We start from the raw sequence: 19892 nt of genomic DNA, 5'->3' as shown, positions 1-19892 counted from the left end.
GTGCGCAGTGGCTGGAAGTTTGGTTGCAGAGTAAAACCGCTGTGTGTGAGGGGTAAAGAGGTGTGGGGGAGCCTTGACTGGCTGAGACCCCTCCCTGATGAGGCGTCTGGCTAGTGTGGAACGCCCCGTTCATGGGGCCAGAGGTCTGCTCTGCTAGCAGGTTCCAGGAGATGCCTGGTGGAGGGGGTTGTGTGGAGGAACAGGGCCGTGGGAAATCGGTCCAGTTAGCTCCACCCCACACCAGGTGAGAGTGAAGAGTCAGGCTTGCCTAAGTGGAGGAGCTGGGAGTAGAACGTACCTTGGGGATGATGCTGAGCCACACCGTCCCCTCCAGTTTTCTCTTCTTCCCCTAGCTGCCTGGAGGGTTCCATGGGACCTTGTCTCCAGAACAATGCTCAGCTCTCCTATAAAAGGTATTATGTTCTGAGGTCTATGTTCTGAGATCCTGCATCAGTCTTCAGTCTTCCAGAATGGCTTGTTGGGCCAGCAGGCAGTATGCCAGGAGCAAAGAATGTGGCCAAGGGTTGGGCTTTAGCCAGTTTCCTGGTCAGTCCTGCACTCTGTGTCACTCCTGGCAGATTAGAAAGCAGAGATGGCTGGAGGTGGCAGCAGCCTGTGGGGTTGGGACATTAGCACACAGGCCTTGAACACACGGGGCATGGAGGCTGGCCCTGAGCTTGAGCCGGGTTCCAGGCAGCCTGGCTGCTCCTACATTGAGCTCTGTTATTATTAGATGATTCAGCAGGTCCCAGATGCCCATCCCTGAGCAATCTGTCTTCTGCACCATGAAGGAACACTTTCTAAGGCCCAGAAAAGGGGAGGTAGAGACCAGACAGGGTGGGGTTCTTGACTTGGGTTTCCTGCCTCTCTCTGGACTGAGGCTATCACACAGGGCACCTTGCCTCACACAGAGGGAAGGCACCACTTCTGCAGACTCATCTCAGAGGCTCATAGTTGACCAGGGTGATGGGCAGGCAGAAGGAAGGACAGGACTGAGGGATGGTGGGCCCTCAGAAAATATGAACCGGGGAGGGGGCAATGTCAGTTTCCTTCGGCAAGCAATGGGTGGCGCTGGCTGGCAGAGTGCCAAATAGTGTTCCTTACACATTTCCAGCTGCCTGTTACCAACATAGGTGACCTCATCTGCAGCCAGAGATGGACTATTACTTCTCTGTCCATATGTGACCTCATCTGAGGTCAGAGCTGGATTATTATCTCTGTCACTGTGATATACGCCATGACCAAGGCCACTTAGAGATGGAAGAACTTACTTGGGCTTATGGGTTTCAGAGGGATAAGAGTTCATTGAGGCAGGGAGACACGGCAGCAAGCTGCAAGGCCTACAGTAGGAGCAGGAAGCTGAGGGTTCACCTCTTGAACTGCCATCAGGAAGCAGAGCATGCACTGGAAGGACACAGGCTTTGAAACCTCCAAGCCCACCCCCAGTGAAACACTTCACACAACAAGGCCATGCTTACCAAGCCTCCCCAAACAGTGCCATCAATTGGGAATCAAGAGTTTAAATGACTGAGACTAAAAAGGGATATCTCATTCAATGACCACAGGGGCCCTTGTAGATGTGACTAGTTACTATGAAGTCAGAGTGGATTTGCCCAAGACCAGGACAGCTGGCTGACTGGACAGGACACAAGGAGGAGGCCCTGGAAAGAGAAGGCAGTCACAGAACGACACAGCTGTAGTTCTAGAATGGCAAGCAACCACTAGAAGCTGAAAGAGTGGAGAAAGAAAGTTCTTCAGCGCCAACAAGGTCACAGTGGACTTCTCTCTAGACTCCAGCCTGCAGAATTGTAAGGGAATGAACGGCTGCCTGAGGCCCCCAGGATGTAGCTCTTTTCTCCATCCACAGGGACCTCACAGAGGGGCAGAAATACATCCACAGAGTCCATGGCTGGAGGAGGTGGAGTAATGGGTTCTCTACCTTCAGAGCACAGATCTGGCCACAGACTGCTCCCCAGAAGTCAGAAAATAGGTAGTGTCAGCGAATGTCGGAGTTCAGGCCCCCAGGAATGGCTGGCCTGCATTCTGGTGCCCTCCTGATCTGGGGAAGGCACTAAGTGTTTGACTTCCCAGGGTCTTAAGTTCTCTCTCTGTAAAATGGGGCCTCAGACAGAGCCACTAGGAGAAACGATATCTCCATGAATGGTTGTCACCCACTTTTCTCTAACAAGGACAAATTGGTGGAACGTTTAAGTGGCACCTGGTATCAAATGGCGCTGTCTTCATTATGACTGTGGCTGTCATCACCGGTGCTGTGGCAGGTGTTTATCAACTTTTCCTGTCATCTTGCCACTTCAGGCAAAGGTCCAAGGCCTCCAAACAGAACAGCAGGTGCCAAACGCTTACCCTCCAGGGAGCAGATGCAATGACTGGGAGTGAGTGGGCCCAAGCAGCCCTGTACCTGTCTGTTCTGTTGCTGAGAGGCAGACCACAGAAGGTTTTCTGGCAGGAGACAGCCAATGAGTGACACCTCCCTGTACCCGCCACCTCTTGTGACTTGTCTGATATAACCTGGCTCATTGGTTTTGGGTGTTACTGTGGTCTGGAGAGCTCAGTATGGTGGCTCTCATGTCTGGCATGGATACAGGACCAGCAACCTATGTTTCAGCAGGAGGTTGGTTGTAGGGACTCCCGACCCACACCACAAGGACTGGGATACATCCCTTCACTCATTTGCACAGACTCAGTGATGCTCAGGTATTTGATACTGCAGGGTCACCTCTGAGAAATCTCACCTCGCAATGATGAGAGAAGCACAGTGGATTTTCAACATGGAACAGTCTCACCACATCCTTTGGCAGTAAGTTTAGTGGTCTCGTGGGCTGATCCCTAGGGCACGATGCTTCTGCTTCTGCTCACCTTCACAGATACTCAACAATTGCTTCTGATGTAGGCCAAGGTACTGGGTTTCCTGGGACCAAATGTAGGTTCCTTTAAAGAGCACCTTCAAGGACTCCTGGGAGAACTAGGAAAGGGGAGCTGAGGTGTGTAGGAGAGCCTGGGAGAGGTGAGCATGGATGTCCATGCCCACAGCCTCACTTGCCAAGCAGGAGGCTCTCCCCTCCGTACTCACCTTCTGGAGCTCGAAGGCAGAGATAGGAGGAGGAGAGCAGTGCTGGCTCCCAGTCCAAGGCTACTTCTCTCTAGACAGCTTCACCCAGGACCAGCATCCCATTCTTGTGTCAGTACAGACTGCACTAGGACCTAAGACGTGCAAGGGACTTGATTTCACTGGAGACAGATGACGGAGATCTGAGGCAGGGCTGAGGACTGAGAAAGTTGTGTTTCACATGGATTGAGGTGTGTGTGACTGGACACATCTGTCCCTATGTTTGCACTTGGAGCAGGGCTACTATGACAAGATGAATTCTTTGTCCACCTTTTATCAAGAATTTTCAGGTGTAAGCTTGCTTTGGAGACAGGAGAAAGCTGGATTGCTTCTGGGCAGATGGGATTTGAGGTGAGCTTTGGAAAAGGACAAGATGGCCAGGGGTCAGATGGGACAGTGGCTAGACCAGACGCATGTGTTTGAGTTGGTAGCCAAGGAGTATGTAGGCTGCAGGCTCAGTGGTCGGCTCTGGGCTCTGGGCTGTGATTCTTAGACAGTGGCGAGCCTGCACCCTCCCCAAGGGTTCCTGAAAAGGGTTCCTAGGAACTCTTGGGCTCTCTCCTCCATGGCAAGGAAGATGGAGACTGCTGGGCAGGACATAACTGCCTTCTTTGGATCCTCTGCTTTGGGAATACAAAATGCTGAGCCTGAGAGTGCCAATGGCTACCTCCGGTAAGCTCCAGGGTCCCTGAGGCAGGGCGCCTGCTGGCACGGGACCAGCACGGGACCTGCTGGTGGGGCCTGCTCCGTGGCTCCGTGGCAAATAATTCCTGCAGCTGTCAGGCGCTTCCTTCGCTAGCCTTCAAATCACTTAAAAATAACTCGTGCAGGTGAGTCACTTGATCTGCCTCGTTGCCAGGAGCAGCCTGTCTGCTGGCATCTTTGCATCCCAAGGCAGGGGGCCCTCAGAGCAAAGGAGGTCACTGAGCCAGGCTCTGTCTCTGGGGGCAGATGAGCAGGGTAGCCTCAGGCATCAGGACACAGGGAAGGTGTAGTGATTCATCCACAAGGGCTCTGTTAGACAGCCCAGTGGTCTCTCTTGGTTCTGAATGGTTGTTAGGGAGTTTCCAAAGATGCTCCAAAGTTCTCCAGGCCTGGGATCTACCCTCAGATGTAAGTCTCTGGATTATAGGAGATATCCCAAAGTTATGGCTGTGCTCTGGCTTGGATTTTTGACTTGCCTTCAGAGGCCACAGAAGCTACCTCTCTAGGCTCCCCTGAAGTGTTCGCACTGGTCTTCTATCACCTCCTTCCCAGCTGATCTCACCTTGGCTCCAAGGCCATAATTTCCCCCACTGAGAGTCGTTTCCCTGGCATCTATAATGGCAGGGTCAGCATAGCCTGGGCACACCTTCCTCTTACTGAGCAGCTGTAATCAGGGGCAGGAGGTATGGTATCAGTGAAACTAAAGACCCTCTAGCCCCAACAGGGAATCACAATCACCGTATAGCATAAGGACTCTCAGATAGGATGGGTGGCCACAGACCTTACATCAAGAAGAAACCAGAATGAAACACTGACTGGGGAAGCAGCAAGTATTCCTACAGTCACATGCTAAGCTGATGAAGCCTCCATGATCAGAATCTGCCAGGACCAATTATATGGAACTAGTGTCTGAAGCCACAAAGGTCGAGGCCTATTTGTTACTGAGCATAACCCATGCTGACTAGCACACCCTGGGATTCTCTTCTGTGCTTTACATTTTGCTAATTTAATAGGTTGAGGATCCACCCTGAGATCATCTCTGAGGAACTTGGCCATCACCTATGACTCTTTTATTCTATTCTAGGGCAGTCTGAGGCCTCCAGTCTGTACACTATCTGCATCCTGCAGAGCTGAGCACACCCACAGCATGAGGGCAAGTTTTGTAGATGAAACCAAGTTGGCCTATGGTAAAAGCAGCCAGGTTGGAAGCCATGTAGGGCTGGCCCACATCAGAAGCAGGAACCTGTTTCATCTCAAGTAACAGGATGATGGAAGCAGTAGATCAGAATCAGGGAAGAGCCATGGAGCAGAGTTCAGTTGACTGTGTGCAGGGAGAGCCATGAGCAGTGCAGGGAGAGCCATGAGCAGAGCAGGGAGAGCCATGAGCAGTGCAGGGAGCAGGGGAGCAGAGTGCAGGGAGAGCCATGAGCAGAGCAGGGAGAGCCATGAGCAGAGCAGGGAGAGCCATGAGCAGAGCAGGGAGCAGAGTTCAGTTGACTGTGTGCAGCAGAGTGCAGGGAGAGCCATGAGCACAGCAGGGAGAGCCATGAGCAGTGCAGGGAGCAGAGTTCAGTTGACTGTGTGCAGCAGAGTGTAGGGAGAGCCATGGGGCAGAGCAGGGAGAGCCCTGAGCAGAGTGTAGTTGCCTGTGTGCAGCCGAGGGCAGTGACGTTTAGGTGACCTTCCTGACAGGAGAGCAGGCATTCTAATTAAAGAGAGACACTTGTGCTGCCCTTTGGGCTATCATACTATTGAAACAGCACAGCTTACCCATTAGAATTTCAGCCGGCATCTCATGCTGGGGGAAGGGAAAGGCTGAACCTGGTGTCAGTCATGGAAGGAACTTGCTTCTGAGGAAGAGACAACACACCTTTCTTCCTATGTACCAACAGATCACCTTGAAGGACAGACTAGAATGGAGAAGAGTGGTGGGGACACGCCTTGACCAGGGTCACTTAACTTTCATTATGCCCTTTGCCTTTTCCTTAAACCTCATTTCCATATCACTGCCAAAGCCAGACTTGGTGGCATTTTCTGGAACAGACTTTCACAACCAGCGCTCCACCCTGGGCTTTTCATAGTCGGTCACCGTATCTGCTCACTCTGTGTCTTTGGGAATGTCACCTGTCCTCTCAGCCTCCACTCCAAAGTCTATTAGGAATCTCTTTCCATTTTGCACCTCTCAAGGGGCAGTCACATAACCATAGTGTACAGAGTCAGATGGGTCAGAGTCAAGCCGGCTCAGGGCACAGGGTCTTAGACAGTGAGGTCATCACTCTGCCTCAGCCCAGTGAGGCAGTGTGTGTGCCACAGGCAAGGGTTGAAGGTCAGAGGACGGTGTGCTGACTGGCCCTGCAATTCCTCTCACCCTCCACAATACCTCCTGTGGCTCCTGATCATCTAAGCCTGAGGCAATGCTTAACAGCCCCCATGCTTGAAGAGTCATCTGAGCCCAGCACTGCTGCTGCCTCTTGGCCCTCTGCTCAATCCCCTAGTCCTGGCATGCTCTCCCCTCTGCTGACATGGGGTTCCCTTTGCTCCTGCTCATCCACTCTGGGATGTCTGCAGGACCCTGCCCTTTCTAGGGAAGCCTCAGAAGAAGCCGGGGAGGGGGTGCTGTAGTAACTGCGCCTTAAGGACAAACAGCAAGGAGGGGGGCATGGCCCAGCTTACCCACCTACGGAGGAGCTCAGCATCTCACATCAGAATGGGAAACACAGGCTGAGAGGTTGAGAACTCACAGCCTTCCCCAGTCCAGTTCAGGCTGGACAGAACTGGTGAACACTAGGGCTGTTGAAGCCTGAACTGGAACTCTTGACCACGTCCGTCCGTGGTGGCAATGGCCTTGTCCTTGGGCACCCTCTCACAGATACCCGACTCTGAGTGGCCCAGAGTCAGCCTCACTCATCCTATTGGTGCTTGTCACTCCCACTGAACTTTGTGCTTAAGTGTGGGCTTGGCCTCTGCTATCTCCACTCAAAAAAACCCACCCTTCTGTTCCCGACCTGCAGTGACTTTATCCAGCCTGCCAGCCCATCCATGCTAAGGCCACCATCCTACCCCTTGGGCCATCCTTAGCCACCATCTCCTGACAGCAAAGCAGCCCACAAAACCACCTGCAGCCTAGCTGGGAGAGCCATGGTCTCAGGAATCTGCAGCGCCTGCTCCCTGCTCTGGCCTCTTTCCTGTCTGCTCTTCTCCCGGTGGTCCCCCAGAAGCTGTAAGCAAGTGGCAGATACGCTCTCCTGTCCTCCTCAGAGCCCGCCGCTGCCCCAGCAAACTCTGCCTGACTCCAAGGAAGCCTAGAGGTTCTACAGGTTAACCGGGGCTCTTGTCCTTCCCGCGTTCATGCCTCTTTATTATTCCTTGCCTGCAAGCCCTCCACCATCTTTTCAGATGCCGGTCTAGCCTGGTCCTGGATGCTGGCATGCTGCACACCATCACTTCTGTGAGTTTTCTCCAGGGACATCTCGGTGTCTAAGATGACCACTCTCCACTGTCTCTCTGCCACCCTTCCCCTGCTTGGTTCCTCTTTTCCTGCTCATAGCATGGCATTGTCAGGGTCCTGTCTCCCAGACTGGGAAGAAAGGTTGGATGTGGGTAGCTCTCCGAGCATCAGCACACAGCACGTGCTTGGTGGCAAACAATCTCGAAGGGAGCCCTGGCCATCTCCTGCCCACCACTTCCTGCAGCTCTCCCCCAGCCCGGCGCTGCCTTGAGTGACAGTTTCCTTTCACACTTGAAATTTTTATCAAGGCTAAATCTCCAGGGTCACAAAAAGATCAACGAAATTCGTTTTCAAGGACCCAGATTAAATTTAAACAGAAAAACAGTATTTATCCAATCCAGGAAAACATTTATATAAATGTGCTTACATAATGCATTAAAACACCAGGAAAAGCTACGTGTGCTGCGGCACCCGCGCTCCTCACGCGCAGAGGCAGCATATGCTAAAGCCGCTGAAATCCGGTCTGAGCCTTGCTCCCTCACAGCTCTGAGATTAAATCTGCAGCTCTCCCCCTGGAGAGACACCCTCCTTTCTTTGTTGGTGTCCTGAGTGGCTGGCGGGTCTGCAATTCTGTAGTGCAACGAACTGTGACAAGGGTGCACCGTGGGGCCCTGGGGTAAACACTCTCGTATCCTCCCACTCGGAGGGGTGGGGTTTTGTTGGCAGCTGTGGGGAGTGCAGGTCCCAGGGTCCATTCCAACAGCGCGCGGGGGGGGGGGGGGGGGGGCGTTTCTGGAGCCAGCAGTGGACCGGGGCTCCCTCGTCCTGTCTGGCAGGGGCGAGGTTGGTTCCACCCACAGCGCCCAGCGCTCCCTCAGCGCTCCCATGGAAGCTTTTGTTCTCTAAATAGCATGTGACTGACAATTTATTCCTCCAGGTTGAAAAATAGTTAAGTCAACGAGACATTCTCAGAAAACCCACACTTGAATTGAGGAGTGGTGATTCAAAAGTTGGAAGAGAAAGCAGTTGAGATTTTAAGATGATGAGATGTGTAGGGTTTTTTTTCCTTCTTTTTCTGGTATTTTTGAGGTCAGTGACACAGACACAAATCAATGAAATTTAAGAACTTAATATCGTTTTAAAGATACGTGAGGATACCTGCGGCAAATCCCCTGGCCAGGTTTTACTGGGGGGCAATTGTTGGTGGCGCGCATCGCAGTGCTTCCCTAACCTCTGCCCTCACTTCCCCCCACCCCTGCTGAAGACCCCTGGAATCCTAGGTTCAAAGCTTGTACAAGCACTCCCAAGAAAACAGGGAATTGCTCATTTAAAAACACCATGAGGTCACTGATACACACTCTAGATTTGAGCATAAAATACGGTGAATTTAAACATTGGTGACATTAGTAAGAGCCCAGTGTCCAGAACTAATGGCCTGTGGCCCCTTGGTCACACTGGACGCTTCTGAGTCCCTTTGGGGCTCTGGATCTTGGTGGTTCGAGAGGATTCCTTAGCAGAGGCCAGCAGGAACCAGATCAGATCCAAAGGAATGTAGGGCCCTGTGGTAGTGGGGAATCAGAGCTGGAGACTTGATTGTGTCTGCAGGTATCTTCAGGGCCAACACCTGTCACAGAGAGTGACTTTACTGCAGCCAAGAGACGGGTGCCAGGGCCACTATTGAACTGTGGGGTGCAATGGGTGTGGGTGTCTGTGGTTCTGGATAACATCACTGCCCAAGGCTCCTGCCTGGAGTTCCACCTGAGGCTGGCACCTATGTCCCTAGTACTGATGTCGTCTGATGTCTAGAGGCCCAGGTGAGATGATCTTGGCAGTCACTTCTGTCATTGACTGAGAGCTGACCAAGGACTCTGACCACACTGTCTTGTCACATTAAATGACAACCAGGGGTTCCCACAGGAACACACATGTCGGAGCTGAGTGAGGACTCAAGGAGGCTGAAAAACCAGTGGTTTCTGAGATAAGAAAACTAGGTAAGTTATTCTGATATAATAATCCTTAGCCGTAGGATTAATAACAAGAGAGGTGCCAGGCAGTTGCTGGGTAGATGTCTTTGAAAGAGCCAGGGGGCACTGTGAGGCTATGTCCTAGCAAGGTCTCCTGCGACAGCTACCTTCAGCCCTACAGGAGACCTCCCCAGCTTCTCAGTGGCTATGGTGACTCCATTTGGACTTTGGTGCCTCTCACAGCCTTTTCTGTGGTCTGGACGTTTCCCAACCGGCAGGGCTCAGAGAGGGAGCATTAAGAGTCAATGCTCTGAGCTGCCCAAGGGGGAGCTGTTTCTGATCTAGCAAGGCCTGGCAAGTCCCCATGGAGTTTCCTGATCAAACAGCTCCCAACCCAGGCCAGATCTACTAGAGTTTAGGTGAGAGACACCCTCAGCTGGGGACATTTCTCAGTGTTATGACTGTCAGCTGCCAGGCTTAAGGGGATTGCAGGGAGGGCCCAAGTGCCCAGCCGCATCACTCTGTAAGGGCCACCACGGCAAGGTCCTCCAGATGGGCTCAGACAAAGGAGACTTAGCCGGAAACCCCAAAGGCAGGATGTTTCCCTCCACTTGGTTTACAGACAGGAACAGCATGTCCTTTTCTGGCCATCCTCTGAGTGTCTGTATTCTGATCTGTCCTCATGAGGACCACAGACTCAGTCTACTGGCACTCACTAGTTTAGGTTCGTTACCTTATGACTGTAGGGGCTCATTTTCTTCTGGGAGAGGAAGAATGGGTCCATGTCACAAAGGCCAGAAGAGACACCGTCATTGAAGATTGAAAGAGACAGTTGACATCCTTTTGTCAGGGTAAGTGTAAGGGACGGGTTAGGATGGAGCCTCAGAGGTGGAGGTAGGAAGACAAGAAGCAGCATCCTGCTGGGACTGGCTGAGCACAGTGGGGAGGGGCCAGACTAGAAGGCTGAGCTGAGGCAGGACGCCTTTGTTCTAGGGAACCTGGGAGGCAGTACTGGTCAGGCTGAAACCAGCTCTCTCCTCCTCTCAATGCACCTGCACTCCCACCTCTCACACCAGTGCCCTCCCCACACACCTGTGCTTGTCATCCCCCCCCCACACACACACACACCTGTACCTGCCCCACTTGAGGTAGCAGTGACCTCGGTGGCCCAGGAGAGGACCTTCAAGAACACATCCTAGGAAGACTGGGGAGGAGGTGGGAGGCATGAGGTCCACAGTGTCCGGTCCACTGGTCCACTGTCTTTCCTCACAAAACAAGAGTCAAAGAGAATTTAAGGACTGCAGAGCTTCAAGCCCTAAGAAAGGTAGTTGAGTGTTCACCCTCATCTCATGAAGAATAGAGCATAGAGCTAGAGGTGCCCCTGTTGGGGGGCAGGGTGAACCACTGGGTGCTCAGGAAACCACCTGAATGCGGGGGGGGGGGGGGGGCCTTGAGCACTTCCTTCCCTGTCTCTGCAGGAATGGGAACTTCTAGAAGATGCCATAGTGGGATAGGGGCTGGCTGTGCAAAGGCTGCTCCAGGGACCAGGAGCACAGAAATCAGTTGTGAGTCCAGGCAGGCATGGTGGTTGACACATCTAATCCTAGCACTCCAGAGGCAGAGGCAGGAGGGTTCTAGGTTCCAGGCCTGCCAGCCCTGTCATAAACAAACAAAAATAAGGAAGTGAAATAAGTTTTCAAAGAGAGAATGGAGGAAGCTCCTGACAGACCAATCTTTCCCCTTTCAGGTTGGTCCTGACACAGGGAGGACATCCCCATCCTGTCCCCCAGGGATACCACCTGCTGCTATCAGTGGACCCCATACCAGGCATGCCCCTCTGTGTCCTTAGCACTACCCTGATGACTCAAGGGATGAAGATGCCAGGATGCTGAGGGGTTCCATGTCAGTCACTGGGGACCCAGCTGATGCACCAGGCCTGGAACCTGTGCAGAGGTCCTGGGAACCCGTGGCCTTGAGAATTCCCATCTCCACAAAAGTCACCTGGTGCCACTCCACAAATCTACTCTGTGGGTTTCACAGCCCCACAGGCTGACAGACCCTCCCCACCAGATGCATCCACAGTTTTGTGGAGAGAGAAAGTGGCGCATTAAGGAAAGAAAGACAATAAATGGCTGCATGTCAGTACAGGCCAGGTTCTGCCACCAGTGAATTATTAGAGAAAAACAATGGAAAAACTGGGCTCTCAGGGCGTTGGGGATTAAAGCTTAGGCCTGCAGCCCTCCCCCCCTCAACCTCCCAACCTGTCCCCACTCTGAAGTTTAGCAGCCCAGGTCGGCAGAACTCCCAGCTCCCAGAATGGGGGTGGCTTGCCAGAGGCTGTGGCTGTGGCTCCCAGGAAGGGCAGACAGATGGAGGGAGAGAAGAAAAGACAGGAAGGACCTTCCCCTCTCCCGTAGAGCAGGGACTACCAGGGGCTCTGCAAAAGGCCCCAGAGGAGCTAGTTATTCTGTGGCAGCCGTGGGTGTGTTTTCTAAAACCCACTGCCTGGAAAGCCTCGCGCTTCTTTCTCTTCATCCTCCCCTGTGGAGGCAGTGGATTGTGGGAGCACAAAGCCTCTGCAGGTGTGCTGCTGGGTCCCCAAGAGCCCCGCCTACAGCGGGCCTGCTTGGCTGGCAATTTGCAAGCAAGAGGGAGTTCCTCCAGTTTCCCCCTACTCCCCGAAAATGAAGCTCCCAGGCCATGCAACACACCCAAGCCCCCTCTAGCCAGGGTCACAGTCCAGCCATTCCCTGTACTGGCTGATTTTATGTCAAGTTGACACAAGCTAGAATCATTAGAGGGGAAGGAGCCTCTGCTGAGGAAATGTCCCCGTGAGATCCAGCTGTAGGGCATTTTCTCAATTAGTGATCAATGGGGAAGGGCCCAGGCCATGGTGGGTGGTGCCATCCCTGGGCTGTGTTATGCCCAGATTGCAGAGTTCCAAACGTAAAAGCAAAAAACCTTTATTCATGCTCGAACCCAGACTCTCCATGTGTCCGGTGCATTGGCATCATCTGAGAGCCTTGAGTTCAGTAGGGATGGAGTTTTTATCATAGCAGAGGTTGGGGTGAGGGATTTCTAAGATTTAGGGCCCCTGATTGGCTGACATTTGTCTAGGGCTGTCCCAGTGAAAGGGGATGGGTGTGTCCTGGGCTAATGTCAGGTTATTCTATCTACAATGGTTGGAATGTTAGGTATTTCCTTTGGAATCTTAGGTACTTTTTCCCTTGGATGATCCATTCCTGGGTGGTGCCTGGGTGTTCTCTGTTGAGCCTGTCATGGCTGGGTCCTACAGGCTCATGATCCTAGGTTCTATAAGAAATCAAGCCGAAGAAACCAGGTGGAAGCAAGGCAGTAAGCAGCACCCCTCCATAGCCTCTGCATCAGCTCCTGCCTCCAGGTTCCTGCGCTGAGTGAGTTCCTGTCCTGACTTCCTTTGGTGTGGGGCAGCAATGTGGAAGGGTGAGCTGGATAAACCCTCTCCTCTCCAACTTGCTTTTGGTCACGATGTTTTGTTCCTACAATAGAAACTGTTCGGGTGGAGGTTCCACCCCAAGCTTCCTCCCCCCAAAGTTGCCTCAGTCCAGACTCCATCCCTATGAAAATCAAATGATGACCCCTCCCCAGAGATGCCCTGGACCACTCCCACAGGCTATTTCAACTTCCCCCCAGGAGAACAAACACATGGTTTTCCCCCGTCTTCCTTTCCTGTCTCAGCTCTGAGTGGGGTGGGGGTGGGGGGCTGGAAAGCTATCCGGGAGCATTTGTATCCATTAAACCTGGGCTCTCTGTGGTTGCCATCAACAGTTTGAGGCTCATTCTGAGAACAGAGGAGCCAGGGGTCAGGGAGGTAAAAGGGCTTGCCCTCAAGTTCAGTTAGCTCACACTCTGCTCAGTGGTCTTAATCACATTAATATCGTTTCCAATCTGCATAATTGAAAATCACCGCAATGCTCTGGTCCCTGTGAGTGGCCACAGCTGCCTGCACCTCGGGGTGGTGTATGCAGAACAGGCAGGCCTGGGTCCAGTCCCCGCGCGATGGCTCCCTCCTACCTTGGTGTCTGCATCTGGAGGGTAACATCTGGTGGACAAATGACCCGGGATGGAGGGGGTTCCACGCCTGGCTGAGCAGAGCTGTCCCCAGAACACAGGCATCACCCCACTGCAGCTACTGCTAACAGTCAGATCCCTGACCTCCATCTCAGTTTCCTCTCCAAACAGACTCACAGTCTTGCCCTTGCCAGAAGGTTCTATGTGCCTGAGAACACAGCACAGGGGAGCCTAGCCTCCTAATCTCCTCTTTTACTTGGCTCCCAATACCCTGCTATGCCTGGCCAACTCCTTCCACTTCCAAGGTTATGGCCTACCACTTTTTAGAAACAGGATCTCTACCTGAAGGATACTTTCCCACTTGAGAACAGAAAGAACAGCTTAGGAGTCTGTGTCTGAGGGTGACAGGAGAGAGAGAGAAGAATCACGGAGGGCTAACTGGAGAAGGCTGTGTCTGGCATTAATACCAGAAGGGATAGATAGCAGTAAGCAGTCACTGGGTTTCACATGCATTCGAATAGCCTCCCAACCTGACTGACACCTTGGAAGCTGCGTGCCAAAACTGTGGGTATTTTACGAAGCCACACACCCAGCCATCATCCCAGAGACCACTTACAACCACGACCCAAACCTTGGTAACCACATCAGAAAGCTCTCCAATTTCTACTGGGCCTTCACCAGACGTGGGGGGGGGGGGCGGGGGGGGAACACAGGTTTGTCTAGAAGCCAGCGAGCTGGGCAGCTCTAGTCCCTGGCATCGATCTGGCCTGCAACAGCTGCATATGAAATGGACGCATAATTTACAATCTGCCTGATAGAGGCCGCCATCCAAGCCCCCTACAGCAGGAGGACAGGCAGGCAGGAATCCAGGATCCTCTCCAAGCAGGAGCCGAAATCCAATTTCCATCCTGTCCTAGGGACTAAAAGCTCTCTGCCAACAGCCACACTGAGTTCACAGATCCAATTAGCCACTGCCTGAGTGACTTGCTGGGCACATGGGGCTGGCTGGACTTCCGAGTCGAGCAGCCCCAGGCTGTGGCTCAGGGTTTGGGCAGCCCTGCTGTACTCCAGTACACTCTGCACCTAAGTCGCCATGGCCAGCCTCCTGCCTGGTCCATCGCCGTTGTCTTCTCCTTTACCCAAAAAAGGGCAGTTCTCCCAGCACTCCAGCTGGCACTATGTCCAGCCTTCATCCCTGCCCTCCCTTTCCACAGAATCAGAGCAATTCACCCTGTGGTCTCTGCTCTTGTCTGGCACCTTGGCCTTGGACTAATCCATGTTCCTGGTTGCTATGCTCCAACATCCACGTCCTCATCATGTGTGCACTGGACGGGCCCACCTCCACTGCTGCCCTACCGTTGGCAGCAGAGCCCCTCATCAGAATAGCTTCGAAGGGCATGAGGCTCCTGGACCTTGCTGCTTCGTCCCTGGTGCTTCAGCCTTGCAGAGCCCATCTGGCTCAGGGCTCCAAGGATGCAGGACCCACGCTGCCCCACCAATCTCCTCAAAACTCTGAAGTATATTAGCATATGAAAGGTCCACAAAGCCTGTCAATTAAATGCAGCTATATAATTTGGTTTCATCTGGAATTTTCCAGATTACCCAATGCAGATGCATTCTGTGTGAGTCCAGACTGGTACGTTACTTGGCAATAGCTGAGCTGGAGTGGACCCATGGAGCAGACTTGGCATCCATCTTAACAGTAAATGGCAAACGCTCTCACGGGTGCACGCGCATGCGCGCGCGCGCACACACACACACACACACACACACACACACACACACTGCAAAGCCTAATGACAGTGCTTTGTGTTGAACCTCACAGGCAGGCACTCTGCTCACTCTGCTCTGTGGTAGCTGTCACTGTGCTTGTCTTGTTGAGAAAACTGAGGCACGGGTTGCTGTGTAATGCATGAAGCTGGATGTATCTGTCAGCTATGGCTAAGTCGCTGGAGTAACAAACACCCCCCTCCAAGGACCCAGTACATCTCCTCCTTGAGACACTTTAGTGTGCATCTCCACTCCAGCTCCTAGGCTAGCTAGGCAGCCACTGTGCAGGCTGTTCCTGGGGACGAGCAGTTCAGAGCTTTCGCCAAGTGAAACTCATTAGGCGACCCACCTTTCACTGGTGAGTCAGTCAGCTCTGCTCCAAAGTCCTCCAGCTGGACAGTTCTCTTTGACCAATAATACAAACAACCATGTGGAATACTGGTCGTTTATCCACAGTGCTGGCTGCTGCCATGTCCCCAGTGGTCCATGAAGTTTCCTGATCTTCCTCATTCAGGGAAACTTGCATACTGCCAAGAATGGCCAGCCCAGGCCACATCTCTGTGTGGGGCTCTACCCTGGGCCTCTCACATTCTCTCATAGAGTTCTGTGTAGAGTCCCCATACCTGCTGCAGTTTACAGCCTTACAGTACTGTGAGCACTGTCCCTGTCACCAAGTGCTCCTAGCCCTCCTAGGGAAAGGGACTCCCATGATTCTCACTTTACCCACCCCCTCTGACTTTACCATAGCTGAGACCTGGAGGACTGGGCTCTGTCCGGCTGCTCCGACTTCCTGCCGTGTGTCCTGGGCAAGGATCTTTATGGCTGTTAGTCTGACATGTAAAAAGAGCTGTAAAGAGACAGTTTGCCTCCTTTCCAGCCTCCGTCCCAGACCCTGCAGCCGCTGCGATGTTGATGCCCAAGAAGAACCAGATTGCCATCTATGAGCTCCTTTTTAAGGAAGGAGTGATTGTTGCCAAGAAGGATGTCCATATGCCCAAACACCCTGAGCTGACAGACAAGAACGTGCCCAATCTTCATGTCATGAAGGCCATGCAGTCTCTGAAGTCTCGAGGCTACGTGAAGGAGCAGTTTGCCTGGAGACACTTCTATTGGTACCTTACGAATGAGGGCATCCAGTATCTCCGCGATTATCTCCACCTACCTCCGGAGATCGTGCCTGCCACCCTGCGGCGCAGCCATCCCGAAACTGACAGGCCTTGGCCCAAAGGGCCAGAGGGTGTGCGCCCGGCAAGATTCACAAGAGGGGAGGCGGACAGAGACACCTACAGAAGGAGTGCTGTGCCCCCTGGTGCTGACAAGAAAGCCGAGGCTGGGGCTGGCTCAGCCACCGAGTTCCAGTTTAGAGGAGGCTTTGGTTGTGGACGTGGTCAGCCACCACAGTGAGCTTGAAGACTGTTGTTTGGAATAAACTTTAAAGAAAAGTGAAAAAAAAAAAAAAAGAGACAGTTTGTCCTGGTCCAGTGACCCAGGAACAAGGTGAGCACTTCTTGGGTGCCAAGCACCGCTCCCCATAAGAAAGAAACATTGGTAAATGGTAGATCCCACAGAAGAGTCAGGAGCATGCTGCCCATGACAATCTGTGACAGTCAGGGTCATAGATGGCCAGGCCTGGAGCTGGAAGTGGCAGAAATAGTGGCCATTTATTTTAGGATTAATAGTCATTGTGGGGAGGGGTGGAGGACTTAATAAACCCTGCCTTGCTCTGGTCCTGGGGACAGATCTGTCCTTCTGCTACGAAGCATGGCCTGAGCCACAGGTGTTTCTTAAGTACTTGTCACTAGGCTGAGGAAGTCCCTGGTTCTTGAGTTGCTGAATTTTTACCAGAAGTAGAAAGGCCAGGGCCCTTTCTGCATCTTGAGATTTTTGTAATATAATCTGTGTGGTTTTTGAATATAATCTGTCTGTGTTAGTGGTTCTTAACCTGCGGGTTGTGACCCCTTTGGGAGTCAGATGACCCTTTCACAGGGGGTCACCTGAGACCCTCAGAAAACATAGATATTTACATAATGTTTCATACACGTAGCAAAATTACAGTTATGAAGTAACAGCAAAATTAATTTTATGCTTGGGAGTCATCACAACACGAGGGACTGTATTAAAGGGTCATAGCGTCAGGAAGATTGAGAGCCACTAGTCTATGAGGTTGATTTTGGAGGTTAAACTGACCTTGCGTGCTGGTGATAAACTCTCTTTGTTGTGGTGTGTTTAGATATTGGTGGATTTGACTTGCTCAGGCTCTCGGACATCTACATTAACGGCAGGTATTGGTCTGTGCTAGACTTTTCTCATACTGTCTTTGTGTAACGCCAGGGCAATGCCCATTTCCTAGACTCTCCTTTTATATTTTGGCAGGATAGAAGCTTATTTTTATTTACCATGCAAACACGGGTAAATCCACCAGGGCCTGTGGCTTCCTTTATGGGAAGGTGCTAGGCTAAAAGTCAAGCATCTCCTAAGCTTTTGAACAGTTTCCCAGGTCATCTAAGAACAGAACACAACGCCAGTCTTTCGTGATGCCCGTGCTCCTACAGCTCTGTCCTGCTGCCTCCGCTCTGCTTGTCCCCTTTCTCTGTTTCCCCCATCAGATACAGGGGCTTGTCTGAGCTATTGGTCGAAAGGTTGGTTTTGGTGATTTCTCGACCATCGTCTGTTTTCTAGCTGGTTGTTTTCTGTGTTTCCTTCTTCCTGATTCCTGCAGCTTCGGCTTGTGCTTAGCACACATTCCTAAGATAAAATCTCCTTCCCTGACAGGAGACTTTGCCTACTCCAGACAGGTGCACAGTGCTGAATTGCCCTGTAATCTCTACTTCAACAGTGGCTCTTGGTCTGAAATGTGTTTTAATTTTTGCTCAGTTAAAATCTTTCAAGACTTTTCTTTTGGTTCCCTCCCTTGTCTCCGTGGTTATCTAGAAGCATGTTATTTAGTTTCTGAGCATTTTGAAGAGGTTTTATTTTTTTCTCCCAGATATAATTATAGTATTGATTTCTGACTTGGTCATGATGCGCTAAAGAAATGCTTGCTACATGTTCTGTATCACTTTGAAGTTAGTGTCTAGCTAGGGGTGTGACTCAGTGGCAGAATGTTGACATAGAACCTCCTGATGAGAGATTGGTGATGGGACTCAGCGGTAGAGCACCTGCCCAGAATCCACCAGTGGGGGGCTGGGGGCATGGCTCTATAGTAGAGCACCTGCCTAGAATCTGCCAGTGGGGGCCTGGGGGACATAACTCAGCAGTAGAGCACCTGCCTAGAACCCGCCAGTGGGGGGCTGGGGGTGTGTGGCTCATCAGTAGAGCACCTGCCTAGAACCCGCCAGTGGGGGGCTGGGGGTGTGTGGCTCATCAGTAGAGCACCTGCCTAGCATGCATGAGGCACTGGACTTTGTCCCCAGCACCACTGGCTGAGGCTCCGAGCCAGCCTGTCAATGAGGCCACACCAGGTGCTTCTGCCACTCACATCCCTTCTGTCCTGACTCAGCTTTTGTCGACTGTCACACATTATCATGAAGAGATACTGAAATCTAGACTGTTCTGGTATGTTTTCTAAACCTCCTTTCGGTTCTGTCACTTTTTCCATATTTATTTCCAAGCTCTGTTGTTCTGCCCATGCACATTTGAGATTGTTATGTCTTCTTGCTGGATTGATCCTTGGATCACTATGAAATGATTCACGATCATGATTCATCTTTTCACCCCTAATAGCATCCTTTCCTCTGGAGCTTTAAAAATGGTTAAAAATTACCCAAGGGTTTGTGCTGACTTGATGCAGCTTCTGAGACCTAACAGTGCAGAGCCAGACTCCAGGGACCCCCTCACAGTGCAGAGCCAGACTCCAGGGACCCCCTCACAGTGCAGAGCCAGACACCAGGGACCACGTCACAGTGCAGAGCCAGACACCAGGGACCACATCACAGTGCAGAGCCAGACTCCAGGGACCACTTCACAGTGCAGAGCCAGTTCCCAGGGACCTCTCAGTACAGAACTAGTGGAACATGAGAACCTCGGCCCTGCATCACACTTGTGAGAAGAGCAAGGACTCCTTCACTCTTCTCTTAGATGGGAGCAGAGGACAAATGTCACTGAGTCCCACATGGCCTGAGACCCCTTGTGCACATCCATACCCTTCTTCTGTGGGCTATGGGCATTGGTCCAAATGAGAGGTCACACAGTCACTTGGTGATTTTTTTTTTCTGACTGGTAGTACAGAGATTTGACCGCTGAAGTTTTACAGAACAGAACCTAGTAACATGGGAGCATTCTATTGGGATGAGTAAGTACCAGACTGGGGCAAAGGATGGGATCCAGAATACCCGATATGCCTTTTCTGAGGCTTGGGGGTAGAAGGTACTAGTATGGACTTGGAGCAGGAACCTGAAGGTGAATTTCTATTTGTCAGGCCCCAACCCAGACAGGGATACCTGGCATCACCTTTGGGGGGGCAGGGGGTCCAGGAAAATATATATCCCATTGATTAGAGCCCCTGCTGGAGGCAAACTCCTGGTACATTTGCTGAAATTCACTAAAGATCCTGGCCTATAAAGGCTGAGTGACAGGCCCAGCACCAGATCATGAAAGGGAGTCTGGTGGTGTCAGGTCTCTGAGACAAGATGGTACATGGAAGGAGTCACCCACGCAGAAGACTTGACTGAGTGGCAATGAAAGATAGGGCATTCCAAGCAGAGGAACCTCTCTCTCTCTCTCTCTCTCTCTCTCTCTCTCTCTCGCATGTATATGTAAGGCCTTAGAGCACTGGCTGCTAGAAAAAGTCTAGGGAGAGTGAAAGCTTCAGAATGTCACACTCCCAGCC

General features: G+C 52.1%; 1 protein-coding gene across 2 annotated transcripts; it reads left to right on the top strand.

Moving 5' to 3' along the window:
- Positions 1 to 15970: 15970 nt before the first annotated feature.
- LOC130876423 (40S ribosomal protein S10-like) lies at positions 15971 to 16468 on the top strand. Of its 2 annotated transcripts, XM_057772942.1 has the most exons (2): positions 15971 to 16373; positions 16424 to 16428. In XM_057772942.1, the coding sequence occupies exons 1-2, from the start codon at positions 15971 to 15973 to the stop codon at positions 16426 to 16428; spliced, it is 408 nt and encodes a 135-aa protein (XP_057628925.1). The 2 variants fall into 2 exon arrangements, with proteins under 2 accessions (XP_057628925.1, XP_057628924.1); XM_057772941.1 differs by having other exon boundaries at positions 15971 to 16468.
- Positions 16469 to 19892: the final 3424 nt, after the last annotated feature.

Source organism: Chionomys nivalis, chromosome 6 (assembly GCF_950005125.1).
Source record: "Chionomys nivalis chromosome 6, mChiNiv1.1, whole genome shotgun sequence".
Lineage (NCBI taxonomy): Eukaryota > Metazoa > Chordata > Mammalia > Rodentia > Cricetidae > Chionomys > Chionomys nivalis.
The sequence above is the reverse complement of the archived record's forward strand: the minus strand, read 5'-3'. Positions and strand labels throughout refer to the sequence as shown.